The sequence below is a fragment of the Epinephelus moara genome, chromosome 19, assembly GCF_006386435.1.
Source record: "Epinephelus moara isolate mb chromosome 19, YSFRI_EMoa_1.0, whole genome shotgun sequence".
Classification (NCBI taxonomy): domain Eukaryota; kingdom Metazoa; phylum Chordata; class Actinopteri; order Perciformes; family Serranidae; genus Epinephelus; species Epinephelus moara.
Genome location: NC_065524.1, coordinates 8,185,790 through 8,203,567, shown reverse-complemented (window position 1 = coordinate 8,203,567; position 17,778 = coordinate 8,185,790). Strand labels below are relative to the sequence as shown.

At 41.5% G+C, this 17,778-nt stretch overlaps 1 protein-coding gene across 2 annotated transcripts in view; it reads left to right on the top strand.

The window, feature by feature from the left end:
• The first annotated feature begins 957 nt into the window (after nucleotides 1-957).
• Nucleotides 958-17,778, top strand: part of LOC126406946 (serine/threonine-protein kinase 32C) — a 96,898-nt gene continuing 80,077 nt past the window's right edge. For both annotated transcript variants that reach the window (XM_050071543.1, XM_050071544.1), the window contains exon 1: nucleotides 958-1,378. In XM_050071543.1, the coding sequence (XP_049927500.1) occupies nucleotides 1,297-1,378 (82 nt within the window). In that variant the 5' untranslated portion in view covers nucleotides 958-1,296. The remainder of the gene's footprint in view (nucleotides 1,379-17,778) is intronic.

Genomic DNA, 17,778 nt, shown 5'->3' with positions numbered 1-17,778 from the left:
AACTGTCACACTACTCTCACAACTATCAAGGTAGTCAGAATACCAGCGGGCAACTTCCGGTTAAAATGTTCACAATAAAAGTCCCCTGGGCAATAGTTGGAAGTAAGGGAAAGCGGATTAAATGCACTGTAGAAATTTTGAAATATATAAAACCTTTTTTTTTGTTCGACTAAAGGCTTTTATTTACACGCTTTATATGCTAGAGTCCATAGAGGAAAACAGTTATTTATTCTGAATCATAATCATTCACTTGTAGGGCTGCAACTGATTATTTTCATTGTCCATTAATCAATCTGTGGATTATTTGCTTGATTAATCGATTAGTTGTTTGGTCCATAAAATGTCAGAAAATGGTGAAATGAAATGAAATGAAATGGTGAAAAAGGTCTATCAGTGTTTCCCAAAGCCCTAGAGGACGTCTGCAAATGTCTTTTTTTTCTGGTCCACATCCTGAAGATATTCAATTTACTATCATAGAGGAGTTAAAAACAGAAAAAAAAAAGACATTTAAGAGGCTAAAATGAGAGAATTTTCCCCTTTAAAAGTTACTTACACCGATTAATTGATTATTAAATTAGTTGGAAATTGATTAAATAGATGACAGCTAATCAAATAATTGTTGCAGTTCTAACAGTTTGTCAAACTGCTTATAATCACAGATACATTCATTTTTGTACATTAGATTGCTTGGTTAACGATATGAAGGAAATTGACTCAACTGGACTTAACTGTTTTAATGTAAATTGATGTAACAAATAAATTAATATATAATCACACTGTACCATTGAATTCATACGTAATGAATGTAAATTCTCCGACTGGGGCGATTTTAAGCGACTGCAGTGCCTCTGCAATATTTATAGGCTTTTATTTTTAAGGCACCGTTGCATGACTTCCTGTTTCCGTTCAGCTAACTATGGCTAACTCGACGCAGCATTTACTCTCAGCCCCGACAAAACAGAAGTCTCTCGGTTTGGCTGGCAGGCTACGGAAGACAACTGAACACTACCAGTACCGAGTGATTATATTAACCTCCAACTGTAACAAACCGACTAGTCTTTGTTTGAAAAATATTTCACAGTCCGTCGGGACTTGCTACACTCGCTCCCGCCTGGTTAAGACAGACTTAAAGTCGCGGCGCTCAAATTTCGCCTGAATAAATATCGGATAAATAAAGCGAAATAACGGACACGGTTTGGGTGAGATGTACGGTTAGTGTTACTGTGTTTTGAGGAGGGTGTCCAACACAGAGCTGTAGTTTCTCCTCAAGAGGCGAGGAATGCAATCTGAGCATCAATGTTTCACTGGGGCAAGTGGAAGAAGAGGATGGGAGCCAATAGTTCTTCAAAGAGACCAGTGTTCGATGAAAAGGAAGATGGTAAGTGATGGAAAAGTAAAGCAAGGGTTCCCTTTAAACCCTGTCAAAAATAACACTACTTTAGAAGTACAGGTTTGTTTGTTAATAATCAATGTATAGTGTCAATTTAGTACTATTGCTCCAGTTAGCACTAGCCTGTAATGTTGCGACAGAGTTGTGCTGTGATAGTGAAGCTAAGTTGTCAAAGTTTCTGACAGGAATTTAAATGTTGTCAGAAGAAAACTGTTGCTGTTGAGACTGCTGGGGTTGATCCTAAACGACGAGGAAGAGTGTGTTGCCTACATTTAACAAAGGCTGCGTTTGTGCTTTGGAAAATGTTGGAGGCGATGATAACAGAAGCTAAGTAACCTTAAATTTGTATATTCATCACACACAATAACGCCCACACAACGTGCACTGACAGCACACAAAGTTTCCACTTCACATTAGCCCATGTGCAGATCAAATGAGAGACACAAAGTGCAGCATTCCCACTCAGTCACAGCAGGAATATCTGCTGCTCACTGTGAGAAAATACGTTAATGCCTGAATGAACTCTTTGAAATGAGGACTATTTGAAGACAGATAGTTAATTGCATAATTAAGTCAAGATTAGTGTCATGCATGGAAGTAATGTTAATTCATGATATCTTGTCAGTGTATGGGAAATAAGCTTCTTGGAAGTGCACCCCAGTAAGCCCAGCACTGAATCACCGAATCTCAGAAATCTAGTGTTGCTACAGAGCTCTCATCAACGTGCTGGCCAAGTTACAAGCAAACTTGAGTAAATTAGGTCGTTTCACTGCAGGGATGTGGTCATATGGCCTCCGTGTGTGTGTGTGTATGTGTGTTTCTACATACAAAGAATAGCCTTGAGGAAAAGTGTCCAGCTCTAATTCAGATTGCTATCAAAGTGAGTAGCTGTTGAAAAGAATAGGAGTGGCTCTACAGCCTTAAGTGGTATGGTCTCACCCTTACAGCACTTGATCAAAGCCCATATTGGTTAGAGAGATGTTCTTGGCCAGGCTGTACAAATTTCTGTTTTTATAGCTGCTCTGTGTAATTAAAGGAGAAGCCTTGAAGCACAGGGCTGAACCTCTCAAGGCTGAGATGGTGTGTTTCTCCACTCTGTGCTGAATCTGAAGAGAGACAGCCTGTACCATGCTTATAATCAGACAGAAGTCAGTTTCCAAACGCTCCTATCATCAATATGAAGCAGGTGCCACTTATGCATGACCTACAAAAACTAATATCAGCTTCAATTTCAATTTCCATCCGCTGTCAAGAGCCAGTGCAGTTGCATTATCAGCATGGCCTTCAGATCTGCTTCTATCATGCTGCATAGATGCATAGATTGACTGTTCCTCGGTGCAAAGGTATGTTTGATGTATTTATGCAATAATGTTATTACAAGGATGTGTTATTAAGCGTGTCCCTTTATGCAGCAATGAAACTCTTTATTTCCTGCACACAGTGAACAGTAGGCATGGAGTAAAGTGAGTGGAGGGCACATGTATTCAAAAGAGACAACTGTTAATGTCAGGTGGATCACCTTGAACACTTGTGAAGCGCAGATTCTGCGTAGTTTACAGTCTTTGTAAAGCAGCTGCTTCTCTGTTACATTGTTCCATCTTTCAAAGCGCTGCCTACCGCTGATAACAGTCTGAGCAAACCACGGTGCTCTGCATAGTGGATGCTGACTTCGACTCTAGATGTCTCTTGCTGCCTGTCAGGTCTCTTAGAAACAGTATCTGTTGGCTTCTTGGGAAACAGCATATGGCCTACATTAGGCAGTAATATTAGAGCAGCGTTTGGCTCAAAAGGCTGCAAACATAATCAAGTGGTCAGGTTGATGTCCAAGCGTAGCTGCCAAAAGGGCTTTTTTGGCAGATAGTTTGATTAGCAAAGGAAAGCTGTGGAATTGATTGAGGTGCACATCCTGCTAGTTTCTGCATTGCTTTTCTCACTGAAACTCTTTGACAACAGCATTCACGCCAGTCTGGTCTATTAGACACTTTAGCATGGCTGCTATCATCATTTGTGAGAAGTCTCTTCTTTTTCTCTTTTGGCTGCTAAATGGCTGCTGAGCAGAGCTTGTTAAATTTCAGAAGTGCTGGACTGTTTCTGAGCCAGACAGGCAACCAGCGAAGACTGTATGAAGTCACTGCGTCCGGCCAAGACATAGATCAACACAACATGGTGTTTTTATAATTCAGTTTTTGTATGGATCAAACAAATAAAATATATTGTGATATATGTGAGCTTTAGAGGTACATGCAGGTCGATTTTGTTACCTTCGGACAGAGCCAGGTTAGTTGTTTCTCCCCGTTTGAGTGTTTGCTCTAAGTTTTGCTTACTCGACAATTTGAGGGGGAACGAAATCTTTCATGTCAGCAATATGACCATAATGCTTTCCCCTTGTTGACCTGCCATCCCTCTCCTACCCCTCAGTCAGCACCCAGATGCCTACTAAAACCCCGACCTATGACTGAAAAATTATTGAAAATGTATAACTGCTTTAGCAGACCAGAAAAATCACACACCAAGTGCATTTGTTAAATCATCTCACATAACGTTACTCAGCTAATCAAATCTGTGCATTACAATAAGCATTGGGACTTAAGTGTGTGAGAGACACACACAGGGTAGAGACAACAGTCGGGAAAATAAGAGAATCAAAGAAAAGTCATTTAACATGGCTTGTTCTAAAGAGCGAAACATAGAGCTTTGAATTGAGAATGGACAGACTCTTAAATGTTCATTTTTCTCAAAGACAGTTCAAAACCAGTGTGTCTCATCACATGTTCTGGCTGTTATTAAAAGCGGCACTGTACAGAGCCACTTCGAGACAAAGCACAGAGCATTCTCTGAGCAAACACGCCCACTCAGATCCTAACTGAGGGCACAGAGAATGAAATCTGTTATCAATCAATCAATTTATTTGTCACTTGAAATTATTCGAGGTACAACTTCAGTTAAATGGCACTGAATCATAATGCAAGCTAGACAGTAAACAGGGGCTGGGGGTCCATCCTCCCTTGTAGAAATTCACGAATAACCTGCTGGATTTCCTTATCGGCAGTTGCTGGTAGCTGTACCACACAGACACGAGAATGAGATTGATTAAAATGAAGATATAAAGCAATGGATAGTTGGACCCATTTGCCAGTGGTTGCACTGTATAATGAACTCAAAAAAAGTATTAAAAGCAAAGAGTCAGATTGGTTAATTCGTATAATTCTTGTAGAAAAAATAAGGAAAAAATAAATGTAATCTTGTGCAACAATTTTTTTCTTTTCTTATGATTCATCATATGACCCCCTTGCTACCCATAATGGGGGTCCTGACCCCTATTTTGGAAAGCACTGTTCTGTGCCATGTCCTTATTGACCAGTGATGAACTGTAAGCAGCTATGTGTCAAGAATGCAACTGCAGCACTTATGATTAATCGATTGATTTCTTTGTTAGAGACAGTTGTTGTAGCCTCTTAAATGAAAATTAGGATTCTTGGCTGCTGGTCAGGCTACAAGCACAACACAAGATGTTACTCCGGGCTTCTGGTGGGTATTGTCAAAATTTTGCAGACAGAATCAGCTGTGTGAATGATTAGTAAATTTAGCTAACAAAGAAACCAGTTATTAATTGCAGCCCTAATGTAAATGAGGTTTGTGCCAGTGGCTGTTGAGTTTAACTATTAACCAGGCTCCAGACAAAGGAGCGCTTCACTCTCTCCAAATCCTCATCTGAACTTGGAACAGCGCTAGTTTGTCGCTTTTTGAAAGAGGGCACTTGTTGTGAATGTGCCTCAGTGTTCAGGAGTGAGTGCAGAATTGACTAATGCCTGCTTTAATTGAGCATGGGCACAGATTTGGTGTACTTGTTATTTTTGCTCCGAAGGATTTACAAAGTATTGGAAGTGTGGGAGTGATTGTGTATGCAGAGGGTGCTGTTAATTGTGTTGTCTGTTTATCGTATTGTTACATTGTTGTGTGCATTTGATCATCCTTGTTAAGCCAAAGGCAAATTTCCACTTCTGTGGACGATAAACTTCTATCCTCCGTGTAGGCGTGTATGTGTGTGCCTGAATGTCTGAGTGTGTGCGTGACTGCTCTTCCCGTCAAGGATAAGTGTATGAGGCAATGAAAGCAGATTTGGTTGAGGATAAAGATAGACGCAGAGAGAGATGGCTGATTACTTGCACTGAATACAGAGGCGCTCACTGTCTTTCATCTCTGTTACAGACTCTCACTTTCTTTCACTCTCTTTATTCAACTCAACTTCATGGCTGCCTGCAGCTACTGGCCACAGCGGAGGGCCGCCATAATTGGTCATAGCGGTAAAGTGCAAGAGGTGGGGAATACTGTCCTGGTCATATAGCAGTATCATCTGATCGCAGAGGATAGCCACGGTTCAGACTGTTGAGCATTTCTCTTGTGGGAACTTGCTTGTGATGTCATCACGCTCTCAAAATAAACATGTAATGTAAAGCTCAATGATCTGAGGACAATATGTAAATGCAATTTTTTAGACCAATTTTCAGTTCATGCTTTGATTTATGTTGCGGTGATTTACTATAAATTAAACTACAGGTCTTTCTTTGTAGTCTGCATAGCAAAATTTTGTTTCTTTATGTTTGTTAAATCAGATAAAACTCTAAAAGGCAACATTTTCAGAAGCAACGTTCCAGCTGAACAGTTGGAAATAGCTAAAATATGAAGTGGTATTTAAAATACCGTTACAGCACGAAGTTGAAAGGACACTGAAAAGAATAAAAACTGAAGTTTAAGTGTAATGACTGTATGAAGTTGAAGTGTCAATTCAAATGTAAGCCCAAAGTTGAAACATCCGTTGAAGCTTAAATTTCTTTAGGCACACAAAACTGAAAGGAATTGAGAGTGCTGTTCAAGCCCTGAAAGGAGCTGAAATGTCTGTCGAGGTGTAGTTGATAAAGTGATCTGAATATGGCAGTTGAAGTGGAAAAACTGAAAAATATTCATTTCAGTTCAAGTGAAAGCAGATGTTAGTTTAAGTGTAAGCATAAGTGTAAGCACTGAAAGCGGTTTGGGTGAATTTTGTGTGAACTGTGGAAGTTTTTTTTATTCAAAAGTGAAGACATGGGCCCTAAAAGGGTTTGAAGTGTCATTTTAAGTGCACAAAGTGGAATCGCTGAAAGCAGAGAAACTGTTAGTTGTTGATTTATAAATGAAAGCAGATGAAGTGTCAACTGATGTGCTAATTACAGGGCGTTCACTTGATTCACTTAAGTATCACATTTTCTAAAATGTTTTTTGATTTAAGTTCTTGATGCTTGAATTGGTAACATTCAAATGCGGAGGTGCAAAGAAGTTGCCGCTTTTATTTTGGAAATCTCTGAGTAATGTGACGTCATGTCTGTTTCAAGAAAACCAAAGCTGAAGCGAGACGGCAGAAAATGGCAGAGGGTCTGAGGACACAGACCTTCAGTAGCGGCTGTAGCAGCTCAAACTCAGTTAGAGAAAACTCCTTACCAGCTTGGCAAACTTTCTGTTGCTGCTGTTACACAGATTAGACCCAGCCTGCTGTGAATCCCAGTGCTGGGGTGCTGCTACAGCCACTACTGAGGGTCCGTCTCTGGAGCATCTGCTCTCTCTCCTCCTGGTGAATAGTCTCCTAGTGACGGGGAGGCAGAGGGGTTGCAGGGTGCACCAATTTGACCCATTTTAAATACAAAAAAAAAAAGTTGATATTGTGGTGGCTGCCACAAATAAATCAGTGTTTGGGAAACACTGGATAACTAGCTCGATGAGCAGGCCAGGTAAATGTAGCAGTTTAAGTTTAACTCAAAAAGTATTTTTTATTGAGTCTATTGTACATTTTAGCACCTTTTACAGAGCAAGGTCATAAAGAGCTGAACTGGACAAAAATGTTACAGAATAAGACCATAAAAACAGTCACTAGATTATTAAACACTTTTCTATGCAGTATATGATGCTGCTGAACAGGGATGTAAATCACAAGTTTCATCACAATACGGTGTTAAATCAGTTCTTTGGACAACGATATGATATTTTCTGATATCACATTGTCTGCCGCAATACGGTTTCGATTCAGTTTATTCAAGGGCCTGCGATCAATGTGAGACGATATGTGTAAATATCCTCATCGTCTTCTTCCTCCCTTCTTACCATTGTCTGCCTGGCACTAGGCCACCGTCACTGTTTAAATTAATTTAGGAAAAAGTTGTGCTTAGATGGAAATGGTGACACATACGTGCCATGGGAATTTCAAAAGAAAGGTGCATCTTGAAGATGGCGACATGTATTGGTGTTTTCCATTTGCATTTATAATATTTGATTGTTGATTATTACATTTCGATCCAGATCAATATTGTTACACCCCAACTGCTAAAATAGAAGGCAGAAAGACTGAATGATGTGTGATGTGCATTGTTTTTGGAAATATGTCTCACAATATACAGTATTTAGAAGTGTATGATGCAACTTTTTCCCATTGTCTGGTGTTATGAAAGTAAATAAAATTGCAATACATATTGAATTGGCAACCAGGTAGTTTTCTTAATCTTGTCTTTATTTTTTGTAGAAACATTGATCACTTCAACTCACATTTATTAAGATATTACATCAGAGACATTCTAGACATTTTTCAATTATATTCCTAAATATTCATTACACTTAAAATTGGTGCTATATTTATATTGAACAGTTACATACTTGGCTACTTATGAGAAGAGTGACAAACTGCTAGGCAGGTCTGACAATGTTTTCACATCTGACTGACAGCACCTTCTGCTGCAGACAGCTTTGCGTAGGCTCTATTTCACAGCAGGCATTTTGACTTGTGATAGGAAAAACACAGGTGTTACTAATAGCATTAATGATGGCTTCTATTCAATTGTCCATCTGTAAGCCATTACAGTGTGACAACGAGCCAGCATGCACAAATTTTAGGACCCTGACACTGAAGCAGCTACAATGAATTCAACTATTATTCATTTTATTATTCACACCTGTGTTGTTTCTTCTGTGACATGACAGAGTGGCTTCTGTGAAGAAGGCCTTCGGTGCTATCGATCATATTTCAAGGGTAGATATCACTTTTTCCCAACATTTTTCCCCAGATACAACACTTCCTAAAAGAAGCTGACAGTGCCTCTCTGTTACTTTTTGTCCATCTCTCCAGTCTTATGTAACCTTGTTTGCTTCGGGTGATGTGCAGGTGATGACAGTTGTAACAGCTCTAGTGCCAGAGCGTCTTCAAAGAGATGAGCTCAGCTTGATGCTGTGGTGACAACAGAGGGAAGAAAGGTCGCCCTTCCTTGTAGAGGTGTGTGTGTGTCAGGGAGGAATGGATTAGGACAAGGGGAGTGCAGATGAAGTGGGCTTGGAGGAGCGTGTGTGGATTCTCTCACACTTGCTGATTGTGTTGTCTTCATTGTCTTCTGTTTTTGTTACTGCATTTGCACTTTCCTGACCTTTAAAGAGGTTTATTGTTGACCATAAATCCCCTCATCTTTGTAATGGGAAATTAAAGACTGGAATTGATAAGAAGGGCATCTAATAAAGCAAACAAAGCTGTAACCTGTAAGCAGCCTCGCAGCAGTAGTTAGGTTAGTTCAATATTTGGCTCTCGGGTTGCACAGTTCTTTTATGGAGAAATATATGACTGCTTTCAGCCCGCATTCAGTTAATTCCCCCTGCTTCGATTACTGAACTAGATTCATGACAGAGGGAAGAGAAGCAGCACTCTCGCCTTGCCAGTTCCTGCAGGAAACGTGAATGCAACTGTAAGTACTTTTTCACTGTGCCCATGCTCAGGCAACCTCGTAGCAAATGAGGAGGATCGGAGAGGATAAAGACTCGGGTCGCAAATCACAAAGTCAACACAAGTTGCTGACAGACTGACAGATGTAAACTCTCAGTAGTTTGTAATCCCATTCATTACACAGGATGTGTGTGTGTGTGTGTGTGTAGTGTCTGACAGTGTTTGTGGTGAGACCTCTGTGCAGTGTAGTGAGACAAACTCAGGGCTCTTACTTTGCATGTAGCAGCCAGCCCAGACATTCTATCCCATGGAAACCAATTAAAACCAGTGTTCAGATAATCTCAGCATCCCTGCATTGTTTCCATGTCAAAACCGTTTCAATATTCAATGTTCTGTGGGTCCTCGATTTCAGAGGGAGGTAGACAATTTACCGGCTCACATGACAACTACCGATTTCACTAGCTGTGTCTCACTAACTAAGTAAGCTACGGTTAGCTACATGAATCTGGTGAATATGCTGCCTCTGATTGACTTTTTAATGTTTCAATCTAACTTGTTTTCAAATCTTTTTAAAGGTCTTGTGGCCTTGATGACTATACATACATGATATTCTAAAAGACTGAGGTTGAAGCTGTATGTCCCAGGCAAATACTCAGAATAATCCTCAGTAAATGATCCACGTAAAAGACACTGAAATAAAGAAACACAGTTTAATCAGTTCCTTACACTGCTACTTTAGCTAGTTTGAGTTTTTTTTGTTTTGTTTGATAAAGTCTAAAAAAAACACAGCCCTCCAAACTCTTAATATATTAGGGAGGAATATTTTGGACCGGTTATGCATGTTAGACTATAACTTAATTTGCAGACACAGAGAAACCCGCTGCCGCTGGTGTTACACTGGCAGCGACATAATGCAACTTCTGAAAGGGGACAACCCAGCACATCTCAGCCACTTGCCCTTTACTCTCCCCTAAGCCATCATCAACAGCTAGTGGTTATGGCTAACAACAGCAGTAACTGTTTTCAACACTGAAAAATTGATAAATAATCACAGAAGAAATTCAGTGCCAGATTCATCATTAAGGATTTATTTGACAAACTCTCCAAAAAGACACAAGGATGTATTACAAAGCTTCTGAAAGAGATACGGTCACACCAGTGCCCTCTTTGGAACAGCACGGTGTTTAGCATTAGATTCTGTGCTAAAAAAGTAGGTCTCTCTTGCATGTCGCAGATATTTAATGTTGTGTTGTATATGATATTGTTGAAGACAGATTTAACTTCCATAGTGTCCAGTATGTCAGATTTTTCATCAGTCCTGTTCAGTCCGTGGTGAGACAAACTTGCACTTGCAGCTCAGCGATACATTAAGCCTATGCCTTTTTTCTTTTCTAGATAGCATTAACATTACATTTGACATCATGTTTATTTTTCACTTGTGCTATCAGACAACTGCATAAGGCATTACACTTGCCCAAATACAGAGTTACTTGTTGTGGGCAAGCATTCATTTCAAGTCCTGGTGCCTCTTCTAGGCCTTTTTCACATCATTTAATGTTTTTTCTTAAAAGAAGTGGTTAGTTAAAAGTTAATGGGTGTCAGGCTGTTGAAAGCAAAATTGACAGAAACTGACATCCCTATCATATGCGGAGTTTCCTTACTCCAGCCCCCCATGCACTCTGCTTAAATATGTGGAGAGATCTTCATAGACCTGACGTGCCTAGTTACAGTTGCTAAGCTATGATTGGACGATCACTGTATGGGGTAGGCATTAAGCCAATAGTCAATTCTAAAGATTTATGATCTCTATGGTGATGCGGTGTAGCAGTATTTCCTTTCAGTCAATAAAATCCATAATAATGGATATAGATTCTTAACCTTAGAACAACAGTGTAATGTACTGTGACAAGATCTTAAATTTCTGTCTGTATGATTGCAAAAGTAGGCCAACTGTTAAACTTCTAATGAAAATATTGCTTTTTTAATAGCTGTGCGTCTGAGATATGATTTTTCCGGAGGCTATTTGTAACTGATAGAATAAGGTCAGAGGAAGGTGACTCTGCTCTTCTCAGTACTGCATGAGGACAGGGCAGAACTGCCGGCCTGTTGGCCAGCCTTTCTTATGTCAGAAAACCGCATCATCCACCACCACTGTACTTCTTTATGTAGAGCTCTGAGCTCACTTGTATTGCCTGAGGGTTTGTCACACTCATTATGTTTACATGCACACAAGAAGCAAGGTTATTGGGAGAAATCAGGTTACGGCAGGATATCGGAGCGTTAACATCCGTGTTACTGTAAAACCCGTGTTTACATGCAGTTGGTCAGTAATCTGATTTCTCCCCTACCCCCAACCATACTTTTTAACCACGGGCTTTGGATTTAATTATTTTGGACACTAGGATGCACCACTGCAAGTTATAATCTTCCCTTTCATCCAGCCGCATAAAGCAATACTTCCCCTCTCTGAAGTCTTTGTCATGCCTAAGTGCTTTTGTAAGTAGGAAACCAGTTACAGTTAAGTGTACACATGGCTTAATCCCTTACCCCAATTAAGGAAAGTGAATTTCTCATTTGTGTGACATTTAAAATTGCAGATTACTGCAGACAGACAACAGTAACCAGGTTACTTACGCACATGCAAACACACTGGCTCACTGGTGGCACACAAACACACACACACACACACACACACACACACACACGCATCCATATTCTCACTCTTGAAATGCTGTACAGTGAATGGCCACTGAAATGTGACACTATTAAATCTGACAGTTGCTCCTCCTTTCCAGCTGCCAGTTACCACCCCAGGGGGAGTGTGTATGCAAACAAACCTCCTTCACTTCGAAGATCAGAGGTTTATAAAAACAGTCACACAGCTCCTTACAGGTATCGAAGGAGACGTGCTGCAGATGATTTCAAAGAGTCAGAAAAGAGTATTGTGTAACAATGTAGGGGTTTTGAAAAGTGGGTTTGGGCTAAGGCATCATGTGAGCGCACACCTGACTGGTGAACTGAATATACAGCTCTGGTGCTTGTCCTAAATACCTGTGAGGACTAACAGAAGTCAGGTGTATCTGGGCCAGAACACAATGTGTCCTGCCTTTGCTTCAAATTGGAGCTGCTAAGGAGAAAGAACTAGGCTGAAGTGCCCATTTCCTTTCACCTTAAACACACTCTTAAAGGCCGTGTCATACTTGCTATGCATCATCTTAAGCACAGTTCTATCTATTCTATCGCTTTCTTAAGGTTCAAAAACAAAGTCTTGCACCGCACTGTGATATACTGGTGATTAAAGTCTTCTTTCCTCTGGTTTATAGATGCATACAACACATGTTTACATATTAAAAATTTTCCTGGAAATGATCTTAAATCGGGATGTTATGTGAATAATTTGTGTTACATCAGCACTGTCCTGCTGAAGCACGTACTGCACTTCTGTGTTCTGTGTTCATTTGAGGACAGCTGGTGTTGGAAGTGAAGATGCATTATTTAGCCTTCAGTGTACTTTTCACCTCTCAGGGGCTGAAAATAAAGAGTTTCAGACCCTCAGTTTTTTTCTCAGACTCAATACCTGAGCAATATAGAGCTGGACATTATGGAACTCTATTTACAGTATACCATCACAATCTCTCTTCTCTCTAAAAGACTCTTTGTGACTGCTACTCCTCCTCCTCCTATCCCTCTACCGCATTCCCTCCCACCACCTCCCGCCAGGCTCTAAATAGATCCCTAATGTATCTCCCTGTGAACAGTCGAAAGGTTACTATGGCATTTTAACCCCGTAGCGTGGTCTATTTCTCCACTGCAGTGTGTCACAGCCCAGTGGTTTGAGAAACCAGGTCCTACTGAAGATGCACAAGAATGGTGGGGGTCAAAGAGTGTTGGGTGTTGAGATACAGTTCTTAATTGGAAGAACAGGGTTGAAACATCCGAAGCAGGAAGTCTGGACCCTCTGAACAGCTGTCTACATATGTAGGTGGATATGCATGAGTCATTGCATGTGTATAGTGTTAACAATATGGTGGATGGTGCAGCACCGAATAAGAATCTGATGTCGATGAATGTCCCAGAATGAAGCTAGTGCGAGCATGTCTGACTTAATTAAAAACAAGCATCATTCAACTTTTGCATGGTCAGATAGAGACTTCTGATATTAACATATTTAAAAAGATGCAAAATACCCTATCAATAATGACAAGTGACAGGTTTATTTCTCCTTAAATCTGCTGGTCTCTTTGAATCCCAACCAGGATTTGATACAAACCAGGAACCAGCTTTGGCTGTCTACCTTCAGCGTTCATGATTATGTAGTGGCTGACCTGGTTTCAAGGTGCTTGTTTGGGATGATGACCTTTGAGGAGTCAGGCTGGGCTGTGCAATAAATCCATTGCTCACAGGAGGAACTTGCACCAACACTAGCTTGCAGTGTAGACAGACTCCATATATTGAATGACCTCAGATATGAGAATGAGCCATAGATAGTTCAAGTCCAGCACAATGCTTTCCCTGTGTTTTATTAATGAGCCAAAACATGATGAATACACAATGTGTCGATGCTTGCCCAGGAGTTGTGAATCACAGTGAATTAATTATGCCAATGCAGGGACTGGGAGATGATGTGGCAGCACTGCAACGCAACATAGACAGAGAGAAACACACACACAAAGGGACACATTGCTATGGTAACCTCAGAAGTTTTCACACGGTCCAGATGATGTTTCTTTGTGGCAGTGCTGTGCATGCGAGAGTCCCCATGCTGCAGTGCAGAATTATCCTCTGAAGTGCTCTCGTCTTGCTCCCTCCTCATCTTGACAGCCTTTAGATGTACGATGCAGCCTCCCGTAGTGATTTCTCTGTGTGTAGAGGTCCAATTTCACATCTCCTCTTTCATTCTCAGCGACATGGCTCCCTGTTTGTGAAGATTTACTTGACATCTGGGCAGCTTTTTCATAACTCATTCAACTTTACAACTACACAATGCTGTGCATACTCACACATACTGTAGAAAAGTTTATGATTGATTTTACATTGCTCCAGCGTTACCACTGTGTATGTGTGTGTGTTTATCTAAATGCACGGGAAGTACATTTGCAGGTGGGTGTCTTTTGTGAAACTGTAGGCCAGCCATTGGATGTAACTCTTCCCTCAGACAGTTAATTGGAAACATACAAAACACTCAATAGTCCTTTACGCCCAGTTAAGACCAAAGAGTCATGATGAGAGGAGTTGAAACCTGCAACTAATTGCAATGCATCAGTCTGCCATATGATGAAAACCTGCCAGTTTACACCAATGCGACGAGACAAAACACTGTATCACAGCAAAGACTCTCTGTACTTTCGTTGTAACTTTCAACCTCTCAGGCTTTTTTGTAGCTGGATAAAATTTGTGGCAAAAATCAGTGGCGATTAATCAGTTAATGCTTATTTATTCAATTCTTTTCTTGTTTCAGTGAATTTTAAGGCTTGTGTCATACAGACACGGCTGCTCCACAACTTGAAGGGATGCTCCCTTAAAGTCGGAGACGCCTCAGTCAACTGAGATTCTTAAAGTCAAGCAGTCACTGTTTTGTTTTTGACAGTCAGTGCGCAGTGTACTTCTGGGGATGTTTCAGTCCCCAGAAGTAGCTGCCGAGTTAGTACTCCTTGTTTTCATGCTGCCCTCCAGTACAGGAAGCTTTGCGAACCCAGACCAGGGTGAGTCTGTGTGAGTTGGAGGTAGCTGCCCAGAAGAAGAGAGGTTTTGCCTGGTCAGGTCAGATAACGTTCTCCTTTGCCTTCTGTTTAAAAGTTATACATTTTCAGCTCACAACAGCTTAACATGATACATTTTCTGGCTGACATCTAGGGCTCTAGTTTCCCGGAGCAGCTCAGGGTGGCGCAGGGTGGCGAACCCCGCGCAGAGCTAGTTTCGAGCAGCGCAACCCGAGGCTCGCTCAGTTTGGTAGATTGGCAGACCGAGGTGCGCTGAGCCGAAGTTTGGCTGACAGGCTGACAGTGCACACACGTCACCAAAACCTCACAGGCAGGTTTCCAGAATATCAAGCACATTAACGATGCAATAAATACCCAAAAACCACTATTCAATGCAACTATCTGCAATCAGCACATAAATGTATCTCTATATCGACTGTCCCGTCACATCTGATGTCAGATCAAAGGGGATTGGCACCGTTTGGCACGTTTGGCACGCGTAATGGAAACCCAACCTGATTTGATTAACACAGCTGCAAACTAATGAGTTCACATCCCTCTCAGCCAACCACAAACAGCCACAGCATCAGATAGGGAGTATATATTCAGCATCTGTCATCTTAGAAAAGTCAAAAGAAAAGAAACAGAGTGAGACTGCGAGAGAGAAAGAGAGAGCGCGCGCGCACGAGAGAAACGCAACATTGATTTACAATTGTGGTGACCTCCTCCCAGGCTACCTTTGCATCATCAGCCCGTGGAGGTCTGCTCGCAGTTCCGTATATTCGGACACTGCGAGCTTGGACCTCCCGGACCAAAACATCAGTTTCCTCCTGGGAGAAGTTTGGCCGTCTGACGCTGCTGCTCTCTTCTGCCATGGCGAATTGAGTAAACTCTCATTACGCCTTCGCGCGGCGCATTTAAGGGCGAGGAGAGGGGCTCATTTGATTGGTGTGATGTGTGTAAAACCCACTCCACGCCTTCTCTCCTCCCTCTTTCCGACTTGCGCAGGTAGGAGGGACGGAGGTGGGACAGACGAGTAGCTGCGCCAGTGCGCACGGTGTGCCAAACTTGCAAAATCCGCCTGGCCACACCCAGTTGGCGAAGCGCAGGTGCGCTGCGCCCCCGCCTTGCCAGTCTGCGAAACTAGAGCCCCTAGTGTCAGCAAAAAATGCTATTGCACATTTCGGATCTGTCGTGAGTGTAGTTAACACACAATCGCTTGGAGGGCTGACTTGGCTTGTTTACTACATTACGTGAATGTCATCGTGTCCCTGAACGTACCGCTGAACCCTGTCCAAACTCTCAAACCCTATATGGAAAGAAAGGAACGAATAGTAAAATATTTGTATTGAACAGCCAAATCCACTTTAACTGACATAACTCTGAGTGACGTACAAAATAATGAGGTGGTCCTCTCCTTCCAGCGTCCAGAACTCTGCCATTTCAACCAGCTGAAAGCTTGTAAATGACTTGACCAGCTGACATCACTACAAGCTGATTGCCTGTTGAAACAGGTAAATTGCCTGACCTTCTAAAAGCAGCCACCGGAGACTTGACAAGCTGAGTCCCCAGCGACACCGTCAGCTGGCTTGAATCAAGTGGAGACAGGCCAGGTCAGACCGCTACAACATCTTCCTGCAATGTTTTAAAGCAGCTTTGTCTTATCCCGAATCTTTGGTCTGAACCAGAGACCATAATAAAGATGGATGATATGGCAGCTCCCCAAAAGTGAAGCCAAAACATGTTGTCGCCCCCTGGTGGCTGACTGCAGTACATGTTATAAAGCCCACCCCCTCCATGAAAACTGAACCGAAAACTCAAAGTACACATCAAGTAAATTTTTCCCAAATATGGCTCTTATCATTTTAGGCAGTTATGCTACTGTTTGTTCAAGTGTTTGCTTTTCTGGTAAGTTTGGTTTTAATTAGTTATTTGGTACTATAGAAAGGGGGTTTGATGTCATGATTGACAGCCACGTGTGCCAATTGGTGTGCTTGCGGTGCTTCGTGTGATTGGTTGGACGGTTGTTCGGATGAGAACTCGACAGTGCAGGAGATTGCTACTATGCAGACTCCATCTCCAAATGATGACACCAGTGCAAGATGGCAGTGGCTGTATTCGAGAAATTTTGGCTTAATTTTTGTACAGTGGGGGTAAGTGGAGCAGCGTTATCCATCTTTATATACAGTCTGTGGTCCGAACTGGGCTAAAGATCTCAGTCCTGCTTGATTCGGTGACACCTGTGATTTTTTGGTAACAGCAGTTGCGGTTTGAATGGCTACGTTAAATGACTGTTGTTTAAAAATTGTAGTGTCAAAACAATGTTGTTTTCTATCATACATGCACAGATTTTTGAAGAAACACATTACCCAAGGGCCTTATGAGCAACACCTTCACAAAAGAATGAAAAGGTAAACTCTGAGAGCAGCTAAACAGGGAACAGCAAGGAAAAGAGATATGGATAATCTAAGGAGACATGGCAAACAAGATTACTGGCCAGTGTTGCCATCCACCCAGGTCTGGGGAGAAGGGCCAGGTGAATGATGGATGTAGAAATAAACAGGCATGACTGCTCAGGGAAAAAATCAGTAGTTTCTTTCTGCTGGCAATGAAACATCCAATAAAATTTTGATAGCTGACGTGTGCATCCTTGATCTATACCCTCTATTGATCTTCTAGCACCAGCAGATCAAGTTCATTATAATTTAGAGAGTAACCTTAGCAACAAGGTACAGCGTATGAATCACACGCGCCACTAGTTGTTTATGAATAGAGGTTCATCACATTAGTGAAGCACACAAACACAACCAGGGGAGGAAAAAAAACACCAGATCAAGCCCTAATGGCTGTTTTAATTTTCCAGCAGTATGACTCTTTTGTGTCATCATAAAAGCCATCCAGCAGATGAAGATCAAAAAAACAGTCTCAGGGTAATTAATGCACATGCAAAGAGACTCAAA